The 14,550-nt window shown below is 41.7% G+C and overlaps 1 protein-coding gene across 1 annotated transcript in view; it reads left to right on the forward strand.

Annotated features, from left to right (window-relative positions):
- pafah1b1a (platelet-activating factor acetylhydrolase 1b, regulatory subunit 1a) overlaps positions 1-14,550 on the forward strand; it is a 97,101-nt gene that overhangs the window by 25,450 nt on the left and 57,101 nt on the right. Inside the window, exon 2 of the mRNA XM_078224757.1 lies at positions 4,944-5,176. Within this exon, the coding sequence (XP_078080883.1) occupies positions 5,145-5,176 (32 nt within the window). The 5' untranslated portion in view covers positions 4,944-5,144. The remainder of the gene's footprint in view (positions 1-4,943; positions 5,177-14,550) is intronic.

Genomic DNA, 14,550 nt, shown 5'->3' on the forward strand with positions numbered 1-14,550 from the left:
ATGCAAGCGTAAAGGAGATAGAGTTATGATCGCTATCCCCAAGATGCTCTCCCACTGAGATCTGACACCTGTCCAGGTTCATTGGTCAGTATCAGATCAAGTACAGCCTCTCCTCTTGTAGGCTTGTCCACATGCTGTGTCAGGAAACCCTCCTGAACACACCTAACCAACTCCTCCCCATCCAATCCCCTTACCCTAGGGATATTCCAATCTATGTTTGGGAAATTAAAGTCTCCCATCACAACAACTCTGCTATTATTGCAACTCTCCAGGATCTGTTTCCCTATCTGCTCCTCCACCTCCCTGTCACTATTGGGCGGCCTATAGAAAACTCCCAGCAAAGTGATCGACCCCTTCCCACTCCGAACTTCCACCCACAGAGACTCTGTAAACAATCCCTCCACAGCATACACCTTCTCTACAGCTGTGACACTATCCCTGGTCAGCAGTGCCACTCCACCCCCTCTCTTGCCTCCCTCCCTGTCCTTACTGAAACATCTGAATCCTGGCACCTGTAGTATCCAGTCCTGAACCTGAGACATCCAAGTCTCCGTAATGGCCACCACATCACACTTCCAGGCATCGATCCACGCTCTGAGCTCATCCCCTTTATTCACTGTACTCCTAGCATTAAAGTAAACACATCTCAATCCTTTGGTCTGAGCTCTCTCCTTCTCTATCCCCTGTCCATCCTCCCTCTTGCACTGTCTATAACCCTTCTCTGTTTGTGAGCTAACTTCCTCGCTCCCAGTCACCTCGTCTCGATCCCCTCCCCCCAACCTATCTAGTTTAAACTCTCCCCAGTAGCCTTAGCCAACCTTCCCGCCAGGATATTGGTCCCCCTGGGATTCAAGTGCCACCTGTTTTTTGTGTACAGGTCACACCTGCCCCTGAAGAGGTCCCAATGGTCCAGGAACCTGAATCCCTGCCCCCTGCACCAGTCCCTCAGCCACACATTCATCCTCCACCTCACTCCATTCCTGCCCTCACCTTCTCGTGGCACAAGCAGCAATCCTGAGATTACTACCTTTGCTTTCCTCCTCAGCTGTCTCCCTAATTCCCTATACTCTCTTTTCATGACCCCTTCCCCCTTCCTTCCCACATCAGCGGTACCAATATGTACCGCTATCTCTGGCTCCTCTCCCTACCCCCTCAGGATTTCTGGGACTCGACCAGCGACATCCTGGATCCCGGCCCCAGGGAGGCAGACCACCATCCGAGACTCCCGCCTGCCTCCGCAAAAACGCCTGTCCTACCCCCTTACTGTCGAGTCCCCGATTAACACTGCCTTCCTCCTCTTTTCCTTAGCCCTCTGAGTTACAGGGCTGGACTCCACCCCAGAGACACGGCCACTGCTGCTTCCCCCAGGTGGGCTGTCCTCCCCCAGCAGTACTCAGGCAGGAATACTTGTTGTGTAGGGGCACATCCACCGGGGTGCTCTCAATCACCTGAGCTTTACACTTCCTGGCAGTCACCCACTTGGCCTCCACCCGTGGCCCTGGTGTGACCACCTGATGATGGCCCTTGTCTATCACCTCCTCATTCTCCCTTAACAGCCTAAGATCCTTGAGCTGCAGTTCCAGCTCCCTAACACGGTCCCTCAGGAACCGCAGCTCGACACACCCCTCACAGATGTGGATGTCCGGGAGGCCAGGTGCCTCCAGGACCTCCCACATCCTACACTGGGAACAACAGACGGGCTTCACACTCATATTTGACCCTTTATACCAAGGTACACAGAGAAAAGTGAATAAGAATTAAAAACTCACCCCTGCTCGCCCTGTCCCCCGAAGCCCTGTGAGCCAAAGCCCTTATAGCTCTCACTCTGCTTCCTGCTCGCTCTGCTGCCCGCTGGGCCAGCATTTATTGCTTATTCCTAGTTGCCCTTCAGAAAGTAGTGGTGAGCTGCCTTTTTGAATTGCTGCAGTCACTGAGGTGTAGGTACATCCACGGTGCTGATATGGAGGGAATTTCAAGATTTTTGACCCAGCAACAGTAAAGGAACGGCGATATATTTCCAAGTGATGATGAGTCACTTGGAGGGGAACTTCCAGGTGGTGGTGTTCCCAAGTATTTGTGCAGTTGTAATTTTAGTGAGTGGTTTACTGTAGTTGATCAAGCTGCATTTCTCTTTATTTGGTAAATACCAATACCTTAGCTTCGACACACTAACTGAATACCTATATTGTAGTGCAGCAAACAGATCCACTAACCAGAGAGATGGATTATAAATCCTCTGCTCTATTTAGTGCAGGATGAATTTCAATCTCAACCAGGCTGTCTTGGAGTCAGGGTGATGAATGTTATATAACATAGGAGGCGGCAATTGAAGAACAAGTTACACAGCAATTAAATAGCACAAATCAACTGATTCAAGAGCAACATGTTTGACAAGTAGCAGTTGGTACCTAGTCTCTCTTTCACGAGAAGGAACAAGAAAGAGAATGGAAAGATTCAGTGTAGGAAATAGGAAAAAGAGTAGGCCAAACAACCCCTCTAGTCTTCTCTGCCATTCGATAAGATCATGGTTGTGCTTCTAATCAACTCTGCTTTCCTGCCCTGTTCCCATAATCACTTAATTTCCTTTAATGCCCAGAAATCTATTTGCCTCCATCTTGAATATGATGAATGAGTTAAGTATCCCAGTACGCTGGTGCTGAGAATTCCAAGCATTCCTAACCTCCCAAGTGAAGAAATTTATCCTCGGCACATTTCCAATTGGTTAAAAAAGGGCGGCATGGACAAGTTGGGCTGAAGGGCCTGTTTCCATGCTGTAAACCTCTATGACCTTATCTGGACTGACCTCTAGTCCTAGATTCTCCAATTATGGAAAAATCGTCTCAACGTCTTAAAACATGTTTTCACGATAAACTGAAACAAATGCAAAATTAGTTTAATTTTTTGCATTCTGTTGGTATGTCAGCAGTGCGCTGATGGATAAAAGAAGTTAAATTTGACTTTCTCCACAAATTTTGTCATTTTCCCATGAAGCTCAAAACCCAATATTTCACTGTTGACTTAAATTACAAAATAAGCATAGCACTATGAACAAAAATATTGGTTATTTTATTTGGCAAGTGTTTATTACAATACAGCTGCTCCAATTTCTTTGAGTTCTGATGTTCCATTTGAAAATTGAAATTGCACGAACAGATTGAATATGGCCTACTTATATATTTTGATCTACTTCCTCCTTTCTGATCAACCAGTAATCGTGTACCTAAATATATAAATTGGCATTACAAATGTTACAAGTTAGTTGTTTTGTAAACTGTTTTTCTTTTATCTGCTCCTGTTCTGTAAATTATATTGGAAAAGGCAATTCAAGTTGCTATAAAATCATTTTAAAATTGTTATAGCAAGGTTTGAATACTATGATCAATATCAGATAATTGGCTCTGCAGTTGCAAATTCATTGAATAACTGTTTTCCAGAGATACAATTTTATTTCCTCTATCATTTTATTAAAGATGTGGAGAGTAGATTCTTCCTAAACAAAATTTTAGTAATACTTCAAACTAATGCAGGTTTTATCTTTTTAAGGAAAAGCTTGCATAGAATTTACAGCTCAAACAGGTGTTTTAGTCCAGCATGCTGGACTATGTTCACGCCACATATTAGACTTCTTCCATTCTATTTACCGTATCACCATGTTTGAACATATCCTTTCTTTATTCCTTTCTTTCGTATGTATTTATCTTGCCACCCTTTAACTGCATTTATTTCTACGCTCTGTTTCACATTGTCACCACTCTCTGGGTAGAGTTTCTCCTGAACTCTTAATTGGATTTATTATTGATGTATATGTAAGACTTTGGACACTACTGCGACTTGCACCTCAAGCGCTTTATGTAATCCTAGGACATAGCACTTCATGGCCAATGAAGTACTTGGATGTCACTGTAGAAATGTGGTATTGTAGTCATGTGCCTACATTCAGGTGTGTTATATGCCCTCCAAACCTAACCTCATTCTTCTCTTCTCCCCGCTCTCCATATCGCTCTGCATTTGCTGCCCCATCTGTTATGACTTTTCCTACCTTCTGTGCTTTGAACATCTCAAGGTTTGGTTCCCCATGGACTGGCTCATGATTGCTTTTTCCAACCTGGGGATCTTGCTTACCACATACTTGATCTCCCATGTGACCCACTGTCTTCCTTGCTGAAATCTGTTTGCTTTGATGATTTAAAAGGCGCCTAAACTCCCTTACCATGTCCTCTAAATTTTTTTTCCTTTCCCCTGTTAGTCTAATGTACCACAATTCTTCAATTTGCATCTCCCTTTTGGAATTTGTTGTCAATCATTAGACTTATCAGACTCCTTCCCCACTCTTTGCCTTCAGAAATACTTCTGAATACCTACCTTTGACTCTCCTTCTGATCCAAGTCTGCCTCCAGGGAGAACTGAACTATACCTCTACTTGTAACGTTAAAATTACTGAATCCATTTTGGTCTGGTTCCTTTTTTACTTTGAAGTGAAGGCTGAGATTGGTGTCTGTTGAAAGAACAGCAACTTGAAATTACCAGATATTTTGTTTGGTGCGCTTCCTACATTTTCAGTCAAGAATAGGAAAATCTTGCACTTGCTAGTGTGATATTCTTTAAGTGATGAACTGCTAAATGTTTAAATGTTTCTATTACTACATGACCCATATGTGTACTCTTTTATCCCCACCCCCACCGCCATCATCAAAAAAAGGACTTGCAGCAGAATAACACTTGATACTGTTTATGAACCCAAAATAAACTGCAGCATCTTTGCTGTTGTAATTTGAAGGGCATCACAAGCTCATGACCACTGAAGTGTCATTCTCCGATTGCAAAGAATTTATTTGATGATATGTACTTGCAACTGAAGCAAATAATTGTTTTGAAGTTAATTGATGTTTCATGTTTATTGTTTGCATTTATTCTGACCAATTTCTTTCTAACTTAATTTGCAGGTGAAATGAGTGTTGGTTGTTGAATGTTACCGAGTCCCCTCTTTGGTTCTTGGATTTGGCTTCTGCAAAGGTGTTTTGTGTTGGCGTAGGGCCACTGTGTGGCGGTACTCGTACTAAATTAGGAGTTTGCAAGGAATTTTGATCTCCTGTGGAGGAGGCAGCAGCTGCTGTACAAATCAGACTTGATTTCACACAATCAAAATGGTGTTGTCGCAGAGACAAAGAGATGAACTGTAAGTACTCCAATATATTATAGTGTGTATTTAAGCTATGTTGCTGATTGAATTTGTGGCTTCTTGTCTGTCACCTATTCAATGTGCTTTTATTTTTGAAAATAAAATTAATTCTTCAATATCTAGCTTCAATTATCCTAACTCTAAAATATATGAAGTGTGACCAAAATATTCTAAATCTTGTGTTTTTTCTCATTCAGAAAGGTTGGTGAGCTTCAAAAGGGGCAATTAAAATTAACAAAGCTTAATAAATTGAGTTGGGAAGATTTAAATGCATTGATACATGTGCGTATCTTTGTAATAAATGTCATTGTCAAATTTTAGTTACTAAACACTACTCCTGTTTGGGGGGACTTGATTTGAATTTTTCTTGCACAAAAAGCCTTTTTAATTCACATTCCTTAATTTGAGTTGCTGGATAGTTTGGAGTTTATACGCGCATAGAGCAATTTTTAATCAGCTGGAGTAAATTAAGCACCTTACTAGCTGTGCAATGAATAGTTTTTCATCTAACAGTTATATGCAGTTATGATTTATGACTAAATATTTCACATATTATGCACTACATTGGAATATTCAAATTATTTTGTCAGTTTGCTGAATCCCGTGTTGGTTATTGAAAGAAGATTGCATACATGTTCTAGAACATAATCATCACTTTGCAAGGTGTTGTAAATTTACCAGTACCCACCTATTATTTCCACGATGTATGTTGAAGTTTAAAAACTGACTTTGGATGGCTGAAATACTAACAGTTTTATTAAGTATTCAGCCTTAATTCTGTCACTATTAAGGATGCAGGGGCGACATTGCAGCTGTGCGCACAACCCGTGGACTGCAACAGTATAGTAATGTAGCTATTGTTTGGCTTTTAATCTTTGCTCCATAATGAAGAGTTGCATTCATTTTCTAACACCCACTTGAATGTAAAATAACAATCTCACTGAGTATTGATTTAAGAAATTTATTTGGTTCCTGAGATCAAGATCTTGCATCTTTTCCTATCAGTTTGGAGATATTGAAACTGCTGTCACTTTCAATGCAAATGGGTATGAGTTTCAGAAAAGAGCATAGTTCTTGTCATGCGGATCTGCACACAAGAATGACTTCCTTGTTAGTTGCTACTTGGATTGTTAGAACGTAAAAGCAGAGTATTTTTTAGAAAGCATGAAATTTGTATATGTTGATGTTCCAGGGCACTTGAGTGTGCTCGTACAAGGAGCACATATGCAGGTACAGTAAGCACTTAGGAAAACAGCCTGTTGTTCTTTATTGCAAGGGGATCGGAGTACAGGATTAAAGAAATCTTGATAACAATTGTACAAGACTTTGCTGAGATCACACCTAGAGTACTGGATGCAGTTTGACCTCCACGCTTAAGGAAAGATATACTTGCCTTGGATGCTGCACAGCAAAGGTTCATTAGAATGGTTTGTTGGGGTGAGAGCTTTATCACATTACCAATTGGATCTCCATTCTCTGGAGCTTAGAAGAATATAGGGTGATCTCACCGAGGCATATGAGATTCTGAAGGGGCTTGACAGTGTAATCAATGAGAATCTAGACACGGAATTTAGAACATGGGGGCATCATCTCAGGGCTCAGGAGTCGATCATTTAAGACAGATAAAAAATTTCTTCATAGAGTTGTGAATGTTTGGATTTCTGTACTCCAATAGATTGTGGATACTTCATCATAGAATACTAGACTGAATTTTGTTGTTGTGTCAGAATCGAGGGATATGGGGAGGGGCAGGAGAATAGAATTAAAGCACCAGTTCAGCCATGATCTAATTGAATGCCAGAGCAGGATCAACAAGCTGTATCGTCTACCCTTGCTCCTCTCTCTTCTGAGGATTGCATTCCTGAATTATTTGACTTCAAGAAGACAAGTGTAGGTTTGAACTGTCATATGCATTGGATTATAAAGGGTACATGATGTCATTTCTGCCTTCGCTTGATCTGTTTTATGTTTTGAAACTGCCTTTCAGTTTCATTGAAACTGATAGCCTGGGCATTTGTTAAGTGGAAATAGTGCCAACAGTAGTTCCAAAGTGGGGGATTGAAAGTAGATTGTGGTCTCTGGAAGCCAGTGCTTGATATGAGAGGATACGAGATAAAGTGCCATAAGTAATTATCCTTAAAATCCCAATGATTTATAGATCAACATTACAGCAATAGAACTGGATGATTTAGTTTATTATTTCCAAATATTGACTTTATGCAACAAGCCCTTTTTAATATAGTTTCAGAATTATGAAGAGGCTTTTTACCTCTAATTATATTTTGGATTTTAATGTCAACATAGTATATGAAGGATCTGACTGCAAGATTAATGTTTTTAAATTAATGGGTTTGAATTAATAAGTTCTGCACTAGAGTTTTTTTTAGTCTACCAATGAAGCTAGCAGTTTGTTCACAAAGCTTAAAGTGCATTGTGGAAGATAAATTAAGGGCTTCTGAATTTTTCTCCATCCCCTTTATCTGAATATATTGGTGACTTTATTGGGTATGCTTTTATGGGTGCCTTTCCCTCTTTAGAATTTGCTTAAGTATGTTAATATCTGAGCAGAGATGGTGGAAGTTTGACTGTTTAGGGAGGGGGAAGGGAAGGGCTCTCTTCACACCCAAAATGAATTTTACCATTGAGTGTCTCTGGAGTGTAATTGAAATAAAATGCCATGGCCAATCTTTCTCTCGGAACAGAGGCCGATTCCACAAAGCTTACAGCCACCTGGTTAAGGTCAGCCTCTTTCCAGTCCAATGTTTGATAGCAGGCTGTCTTTGCCAATAGCTATTTGAGAACCTTTACGTTCAATGAGCAGTTGTTAATTCACAAGTTGAGATGTATATCTGAAGTATACTTGTAAATCCGTGATATTGAACAATTTCTTCATATGTTTGAAAGACCACATTTGAGATTCCACATATAGTTTGTCATCAGTGCATTTGAGAGCTAAAGAGCAAAATTGAGACCAGCAGGGCAGGAATAATTATTCACCTGTTGCATAAGCTAAATGCAAAAGCTTCGTTTGTGAAACTGAACATGAAATTTAGGACATGACTGAATTCACAATTAAATCATGAGTAGAACAAATTTCTTGAGAAATGATTGGCTTATGAAATAAACTGCAAACTTGTGCAACAAACAGTCTGGTAATCTAGTTGGCAGAAGAACTGGAACCAAAAGCTTAATAAACTTTGGGGCCCAATAACAATGAGATTGATTTGATAACTAGCAGCTACTGTAGGACAAATCGCTTGGTTTAATGGGTTGTTCTGTGGCATGGTTGCAAATCATTCATCACAGTTGATACTGCTTGAGTTTTTGGAGCAAGAAGCTGCAAATTTCCTTAAATTCACAGTTGTTTCAAAGGAAGCTTTCTTCCTTTGCTTCCTATCTAAGCTCCAAATCCTTTGGTCAGTCGTTCTTGCCTCAGCCTCTTTCACTATTTTTCTTGCAGCATATCCATCACTTGAGATTTTACTACTCCACGTCCAAATCCTGATCATTTGGTTACCTTTGCTTGGCCCATTGTTTGCTCACATTGGAAGTGTTCCTTTTGTTCAGATAATACCACATGTTTCCTTTAAAAACTGCTGTCACCACTACTGGTTGATCTGCCTTTTTAGAGTATCACTTCATCTCTAACCTTACCATGTCAAAACCCATGTTTCTGTTTGAATCCTTTCAGTCCAGGTTCTACCCACCATGTTGCGCTCATCATGAGCAAAGATACCAACTATTTCCCGTATGATTCCAGCTGACATTCCTCTTAGCTTTAATATGGATCCATCTCTTGATGCAGTACAATCTACAAAAATGGATTCTTTTCCCAGGACTGCAAGCTGCACTGCCCCTTCTCTGTGCTGTGGAGATGCTGGCGTTGGACTGGAGTAAGCACAGTAAGAAGTCTCACAACACCAGGTTGAAGTCCAACAGGTTTATTTGGTAGCACAAGCCACAAGCGTTCGGAGCACTGCTCCTTCATCAGGTGAGTGGAGTTCTGTTAACAAACAGGGCCCTGTTTGTGAATAGAACTCCCACTCACCTGATGAAGGGGCAGTGCTCCGAACGCTTGTGGCTTGTGCTACCAAATAAACCTGTTGGACTTCAACCTGGTGTTGTGAGACTTACTGTCTTTCTCTGTGCCCCAGAGCCCTGCAGTATGGTGGCTCTGCAGTGCCAGGGACTCAGATTTGATTCTGGCCTTGGGTGACCTTGTGGAGTTTGCACATTCTCCCCGTGTCTGCGTGAATTTCCTCCGGGTGCTCTAGTTTCCTCCCACAGTCCAAAGGTTAAGTGGATTGGCCATGGTAAAAATGCACAGGATTACAAGGATAGGGCGGAGGGGTGGGTCTGGGTAAGATGCCTTTTTGGAGAGTCAGTGCTGACTCAATAGGCCGAATAGTCTCCTGTACTGTAAGGATTTTAAGGTTCCTCATTTGGATATTTCGCCCTAATAGCCTAATCATTAGTATAGCAGCTCAAATATATACTGTGAAACCCAGTTCTGTTCCTCCATCATTTCTTTCAATGCCATGACTGTCCCTTGTTGTCAAATTGCCTGTCCGATGTCAAGTTGAGACAAGTCATTTTCCATCAGTTGAATGTTGGGAAGGCAAAGACTTTGCTTTGGCCCCAATGTAAACTTCATTTGCTGTCATTAATTCAGTATTTCCCCCCATCTGTTTACTTAGCTGCATCACACTGTACATGACTTCAATACTTTATCCTGTTTGGTAAGGTGGTGAGCTTCAAATGCCATACCTGAGCTACCGAGATGATTTATTTCACCCCGACCACATCTGTTATCTTAGCTGGTCTCTCCCTACCACTACAGCCAGAGATTTCACCATGTCTTCCTCATTTTTTCCTCACTCAACTCCACCCTCGCACCCTTCCCCAGGTGTTGAAAGTCTAAAGTAGAACCAAAAAACACTGAAAATACTCAGCAGGTCTGGCGACACCTGTGAAGAGAGAAACATTTAACGTTTTCAGCCAATGACTTTGCTTGAGACCTGGGAAAATTTCCAAAATCTAAAAGTACCAATTGCACAGTCCAAAGATGTGCAAGTTAGGTGGATTAACCATGCTAAATTGCCCCCTACTGTCAGCAGGATTAGCAGGGTAAATATGTGTGGTTACAGGGATAGGGCTTGGGTGGGATTGTTGTCCATGTGGGGTCGATGAACTGAATGGCCTCCTTCTGTGCTGTAGGGATCCTATGATTCTCATTTGAGTCCCCTTACAATTACCTTGATTTTTGCGTTCTACGCCAGGCCTTTATTCCTCCAACTCTGACTTACTATGCCTCTCCCTCCTTGAGTTTCACCATTGACAAAACCTTTAACTGTTTTGACTTGCTTTCTGAAATTCCAACCAATTGTCTATTCTTTCCCCCCATCTTATGCTTTGACAAAAAACGTATTGAATCACATGTTTGGTCACATCTCCTAACATCCCAACTTTATCTTTTTCCTCTTAGTGCAGGAAGATGTCCCAAAGAGCCTAAAATGCAGAGTTTTAGTGTATGTAACTTTTAAAAGTTGAAAACTCAGTTTATTGAGATTGTGTGCAGAACATGATTTTATTTTTGCACCCTCCAATCAAAGCCATATATAAAGCAGCTCAGCTTCAAAATGTATAAAAGGAAGATTTGAAGTGCAAAAGACATCAGGTTTTTAAGATTATCAAATAGAAAAGTTGAGTTCTAAGTTAATAAATTGAAGTTCTTGAGAGTCAAAAGGAACAAATCTTGTTTGCGAACTAAGGGGCATTAGTTCTCTGAATCTTGAAACAGTGCGTCAACAATCCATTCAACTTGGGAACCATTGCAGCCAAGCACACTATTGCCCTCATTTAATACACCTTAGTGGGTGGGGAAAAGTGGTGCTGTCAGGAGCAGGCAAACTGCCTCTCTCCCAAATTCACATCCCAAGCCAGGATGTAGAAGCTAATTGAAGCACCAACATCTCTAACCTGGTTAGAACCCTCGCAATCAAACCGGAAACCTTTCAATATTTGTCTATTGTTTGAAAGCTCACATCACAAGTACTTAGTATATTTTGCTGCATCACATTCAAAACCTAGTGTGCTGTGCACTTATTTTCAATAAGTGCCAGAAGAGTTCTTCCAGAAGCTGAAAAATAGTAGTGCATAGGTACAATTTAGTGAAGCAAGTTGGACATTTCCTGCATGGTCATTGCAATTGAAATTTTGGTGGGATTTGCTTTTATATATGAAATGAGATGAATAAGTACTGTAGAATTCTATGGGGATATTTTTTGTGCAAGTGTTGACTAATGCAATTGAGAGAATTGGGATGCTTTTTTGATGGACACTGAGAAAGAAATGGGTGTTGGGCAGTGAAAGCCAGAGATTTGAAATGTTGTACATTGAGTCTATTTCTGTGTGCTGCATTTTAATTGCATGATTTGATAGTTATACCTGAAGTGATTGTGGATCTAACTTGTATTGAGATGGGTCCAAATTGGCACCATCATGAAGGGCCCCAGTAAAAAGACATTGCCACCATGCAACCCATCCATGGAATGGATTTTAAAGCAGAACTGGTTCAAAGCCTGAAGTGACCATGTCTTTGGGTTTTATTCAACCTCATAAGTAACCAGAGTTTTGAAGTGGAGTTGCTGGCGTTGGACTGGGGTAGGCATAATAAGTAGTCCCTCAACACCAGGTTAAAGTCCAACAGGTCTATTTGGTAGCGTGAGTTTTCGGAGTACTGCTCCTTCATCAGGTGAGTGTCACACTCGCCTGATGAAAGAGCAGTGCTCCCAAAGCTCGGGCTACCAAATAAACCTTTTGGACTTTAACCTGGTGTTGAGAGACTACTTACTAACCAGAATTAAGCTCCTACTACTACTTGACAATTTTCAAAGAGTTGAAATATTATAAGATACTGCACAATTGGGATTTAGTATATTATCCAGTGCTTCCATTATTTTATTGTCTGCAAGAGTTTTAATGTGTCAAACCAATGTGCAAGAAACATCATCTTTGGAAGGTTATTTGACCCTGTTTGGTGTTTCTGGCCCATAGCACCTCCATCACAAATACTATGCTGCAACCTCTGGGATTGCCATCTCTGCCCTATCTTGTCTCATCTGCTACTGGGACTCTTGTCTCTGCTTCTGATGCTTCTAGATTGGGTTATTATGTTTTTTGGCTGGTCTCCCAACATTCACCTTCCAAACTTTGCTTTCATATTCTCTCTGCTGTCATATTCTAGCCTGCACCAAGTCCCACTAACTATCACCCCCTCTGTGTGCTGACATGCCATCTGGGCCTCTATTTGAAATTCTCACCCTGGTGTTCAAATCCTTTCATGGACTCATCCGTCTCTCTCCAAGAACCCTGCATTCCTCTAACTTTGGACTCTGTGCAGCCTCCATCTGTTCGATCCACCATCTTTAACTATGAAGACACTAAACTCTGGAATTCTTTCCCTAAATTTGTCTCTGTCTCTTTCTCTTCCTGCATTAGGGCCCTCCTTCAAGCCAACATCAGGCCAAGCTTTAGCCAGCTGTCCTGATATGTGGTGTTCTGGCTCATTGTCAGCATTTGTCTGTTCAGAAGTACCTCACATGCCTCCGAAATACCTGCCTGGCTTTAAACCACTTTGGAACATGCTGAGATCATGAACGGTAAAGTCGCTGTAGTCCCAGATAACCATAGGCTGCTCCCCACTTGGAAGGGTTTAATCTGAGGATCACCACGCCTCAGGTGAAGGGCAAGGTTGAGAAGGCGCACCTTCATTAATAACCTCAACCGATACAGGACTTGAACCTGCGTTGTTGGTGTCACTCTGTACCACAAACCAGCCATCCAACCAACTGAGTTAAATGGTTCCCATGAGAACATGTAAGGTGCTATATGAATGCCTGCCTTTCTATGCTCATGTGAAACATATTTTGATCTTGTACATTAAAGGTGGTATGTAAATTGAGTTCCTTTGGTTGTAATCTTGCAGTAGAAACAATATATTTAGAGGTTGAAATTATTTTATTGATTTCTAATTTGTATTACTGCATAAATTGTTTTTTCTTAAGCATCAGAAATAGTACTGTTTCTTGAGGGAATGCTAGCATCCATCATTGCCTCCAATGTGCCAGCTCAGCCTTGGGCCTACCTGAGAGTTTGAACAGCAGGAGCTCAAACCTAAGACGAAGGTCATGACTTACCAGGCAGCAGTGATCCCTGCACTGCTATATGCTACAGAGAATTGGGCAACCTGCAGCAGGTATCTCGAAGCACTGAAGAAATGTCACCAGCAACGCCTTTGCAAGATCCTTTAAATCCAATGGGAAGAAAAGTGGCTTAACATAATAACATCCTCTCCCAAGCTTGCTTGCCCAGCATTGAGGCACTAATCACCCCAAACCCCAACTGTCATTCATATGTCTGACACCAGACTCCTGAAGCAACTGCTCTACCATGAACTTAGTCACAGCAAGAGACTCCCACAGGACAATAGAAAAGCTTTGGGAATGTCCTCAAAGCATCCATGAATTGATCAAACATGCCAGTCGACTCATGGAAGATTCTAGCTTGTGATCTAACAAAATAGAGAAGGTTCATTTGGGACTTTGTTGAGAACGTGCAACGTTGAGGCACTGGAGGAGCTCACAAAGTTCCAAACAGCCTATCTACCCAATCCTTCAAGCACCACCTGACCCATGTATGACAGTGTCTGTAGATTGCCCATTGGGTTCTGACATGGCAGATACGGGCATTCGGCCTCTGCTCTTCGCATAAGCGTTCTCCAAGGCAGCCTTCACGACACACGACAGCGCAGAGTCGCTGAGCAGAAACTGATAGCCAAGTTCCCCACACATGAGGACGGCCTCAACCGGAATCTTGGGTTCATGTCACACTATCTGTAACCTCCACAGCTTGCCTGGACTTGCAGAATCTCACTGGCTGTCCTGTCTGGAGACAATACACATCTCTTTAACCTGTGCTTAATGCTCTCTCCACTCACATTGTTTGTACCTCTAAGACTTGATTATCTGTAAAGACTGCATTCCAATCATTCTGTAAATTGAGTTTGTGTCTCTGTATGCCCTGTTTGTGAGCGTTTCTCCACTCCACCTGACGAAGGGGCAGCGCTCCGAAATCTAGTGGCATTTGCTACCAAATAAACCTGTTGGACTTTAACCTGGTGTTAAACTTCTTACTGTGTTTACCCCAGTCCAACGCCAACATCTCCACATCATGGCAGATATGACCATTGTAATGGAATGGAAGCAATTCATCTTCTATCCTGAGAAGTGTTTACACCGGTATTTGAGAATTTTATTTATATTGCACTTAAACCATCAGCAATGTAGAAATCCTCCAACCTAACATTTGTT

Source organism: Mustelus asterias, chromosome 12 (assembly GCF_964213995.1).
Source record: "Mustelus asterias chromosome 12, sMusAst1.hap1.1, whole genome shotgun sequence".
In the NCBI taxonomy this organism is placed as follows: Eukaryota; Metazoa; Chordata; class Chondrichthyes; order Carcharhiniformes; family Triakidae; genus Mustelus; species Mustelus asterias.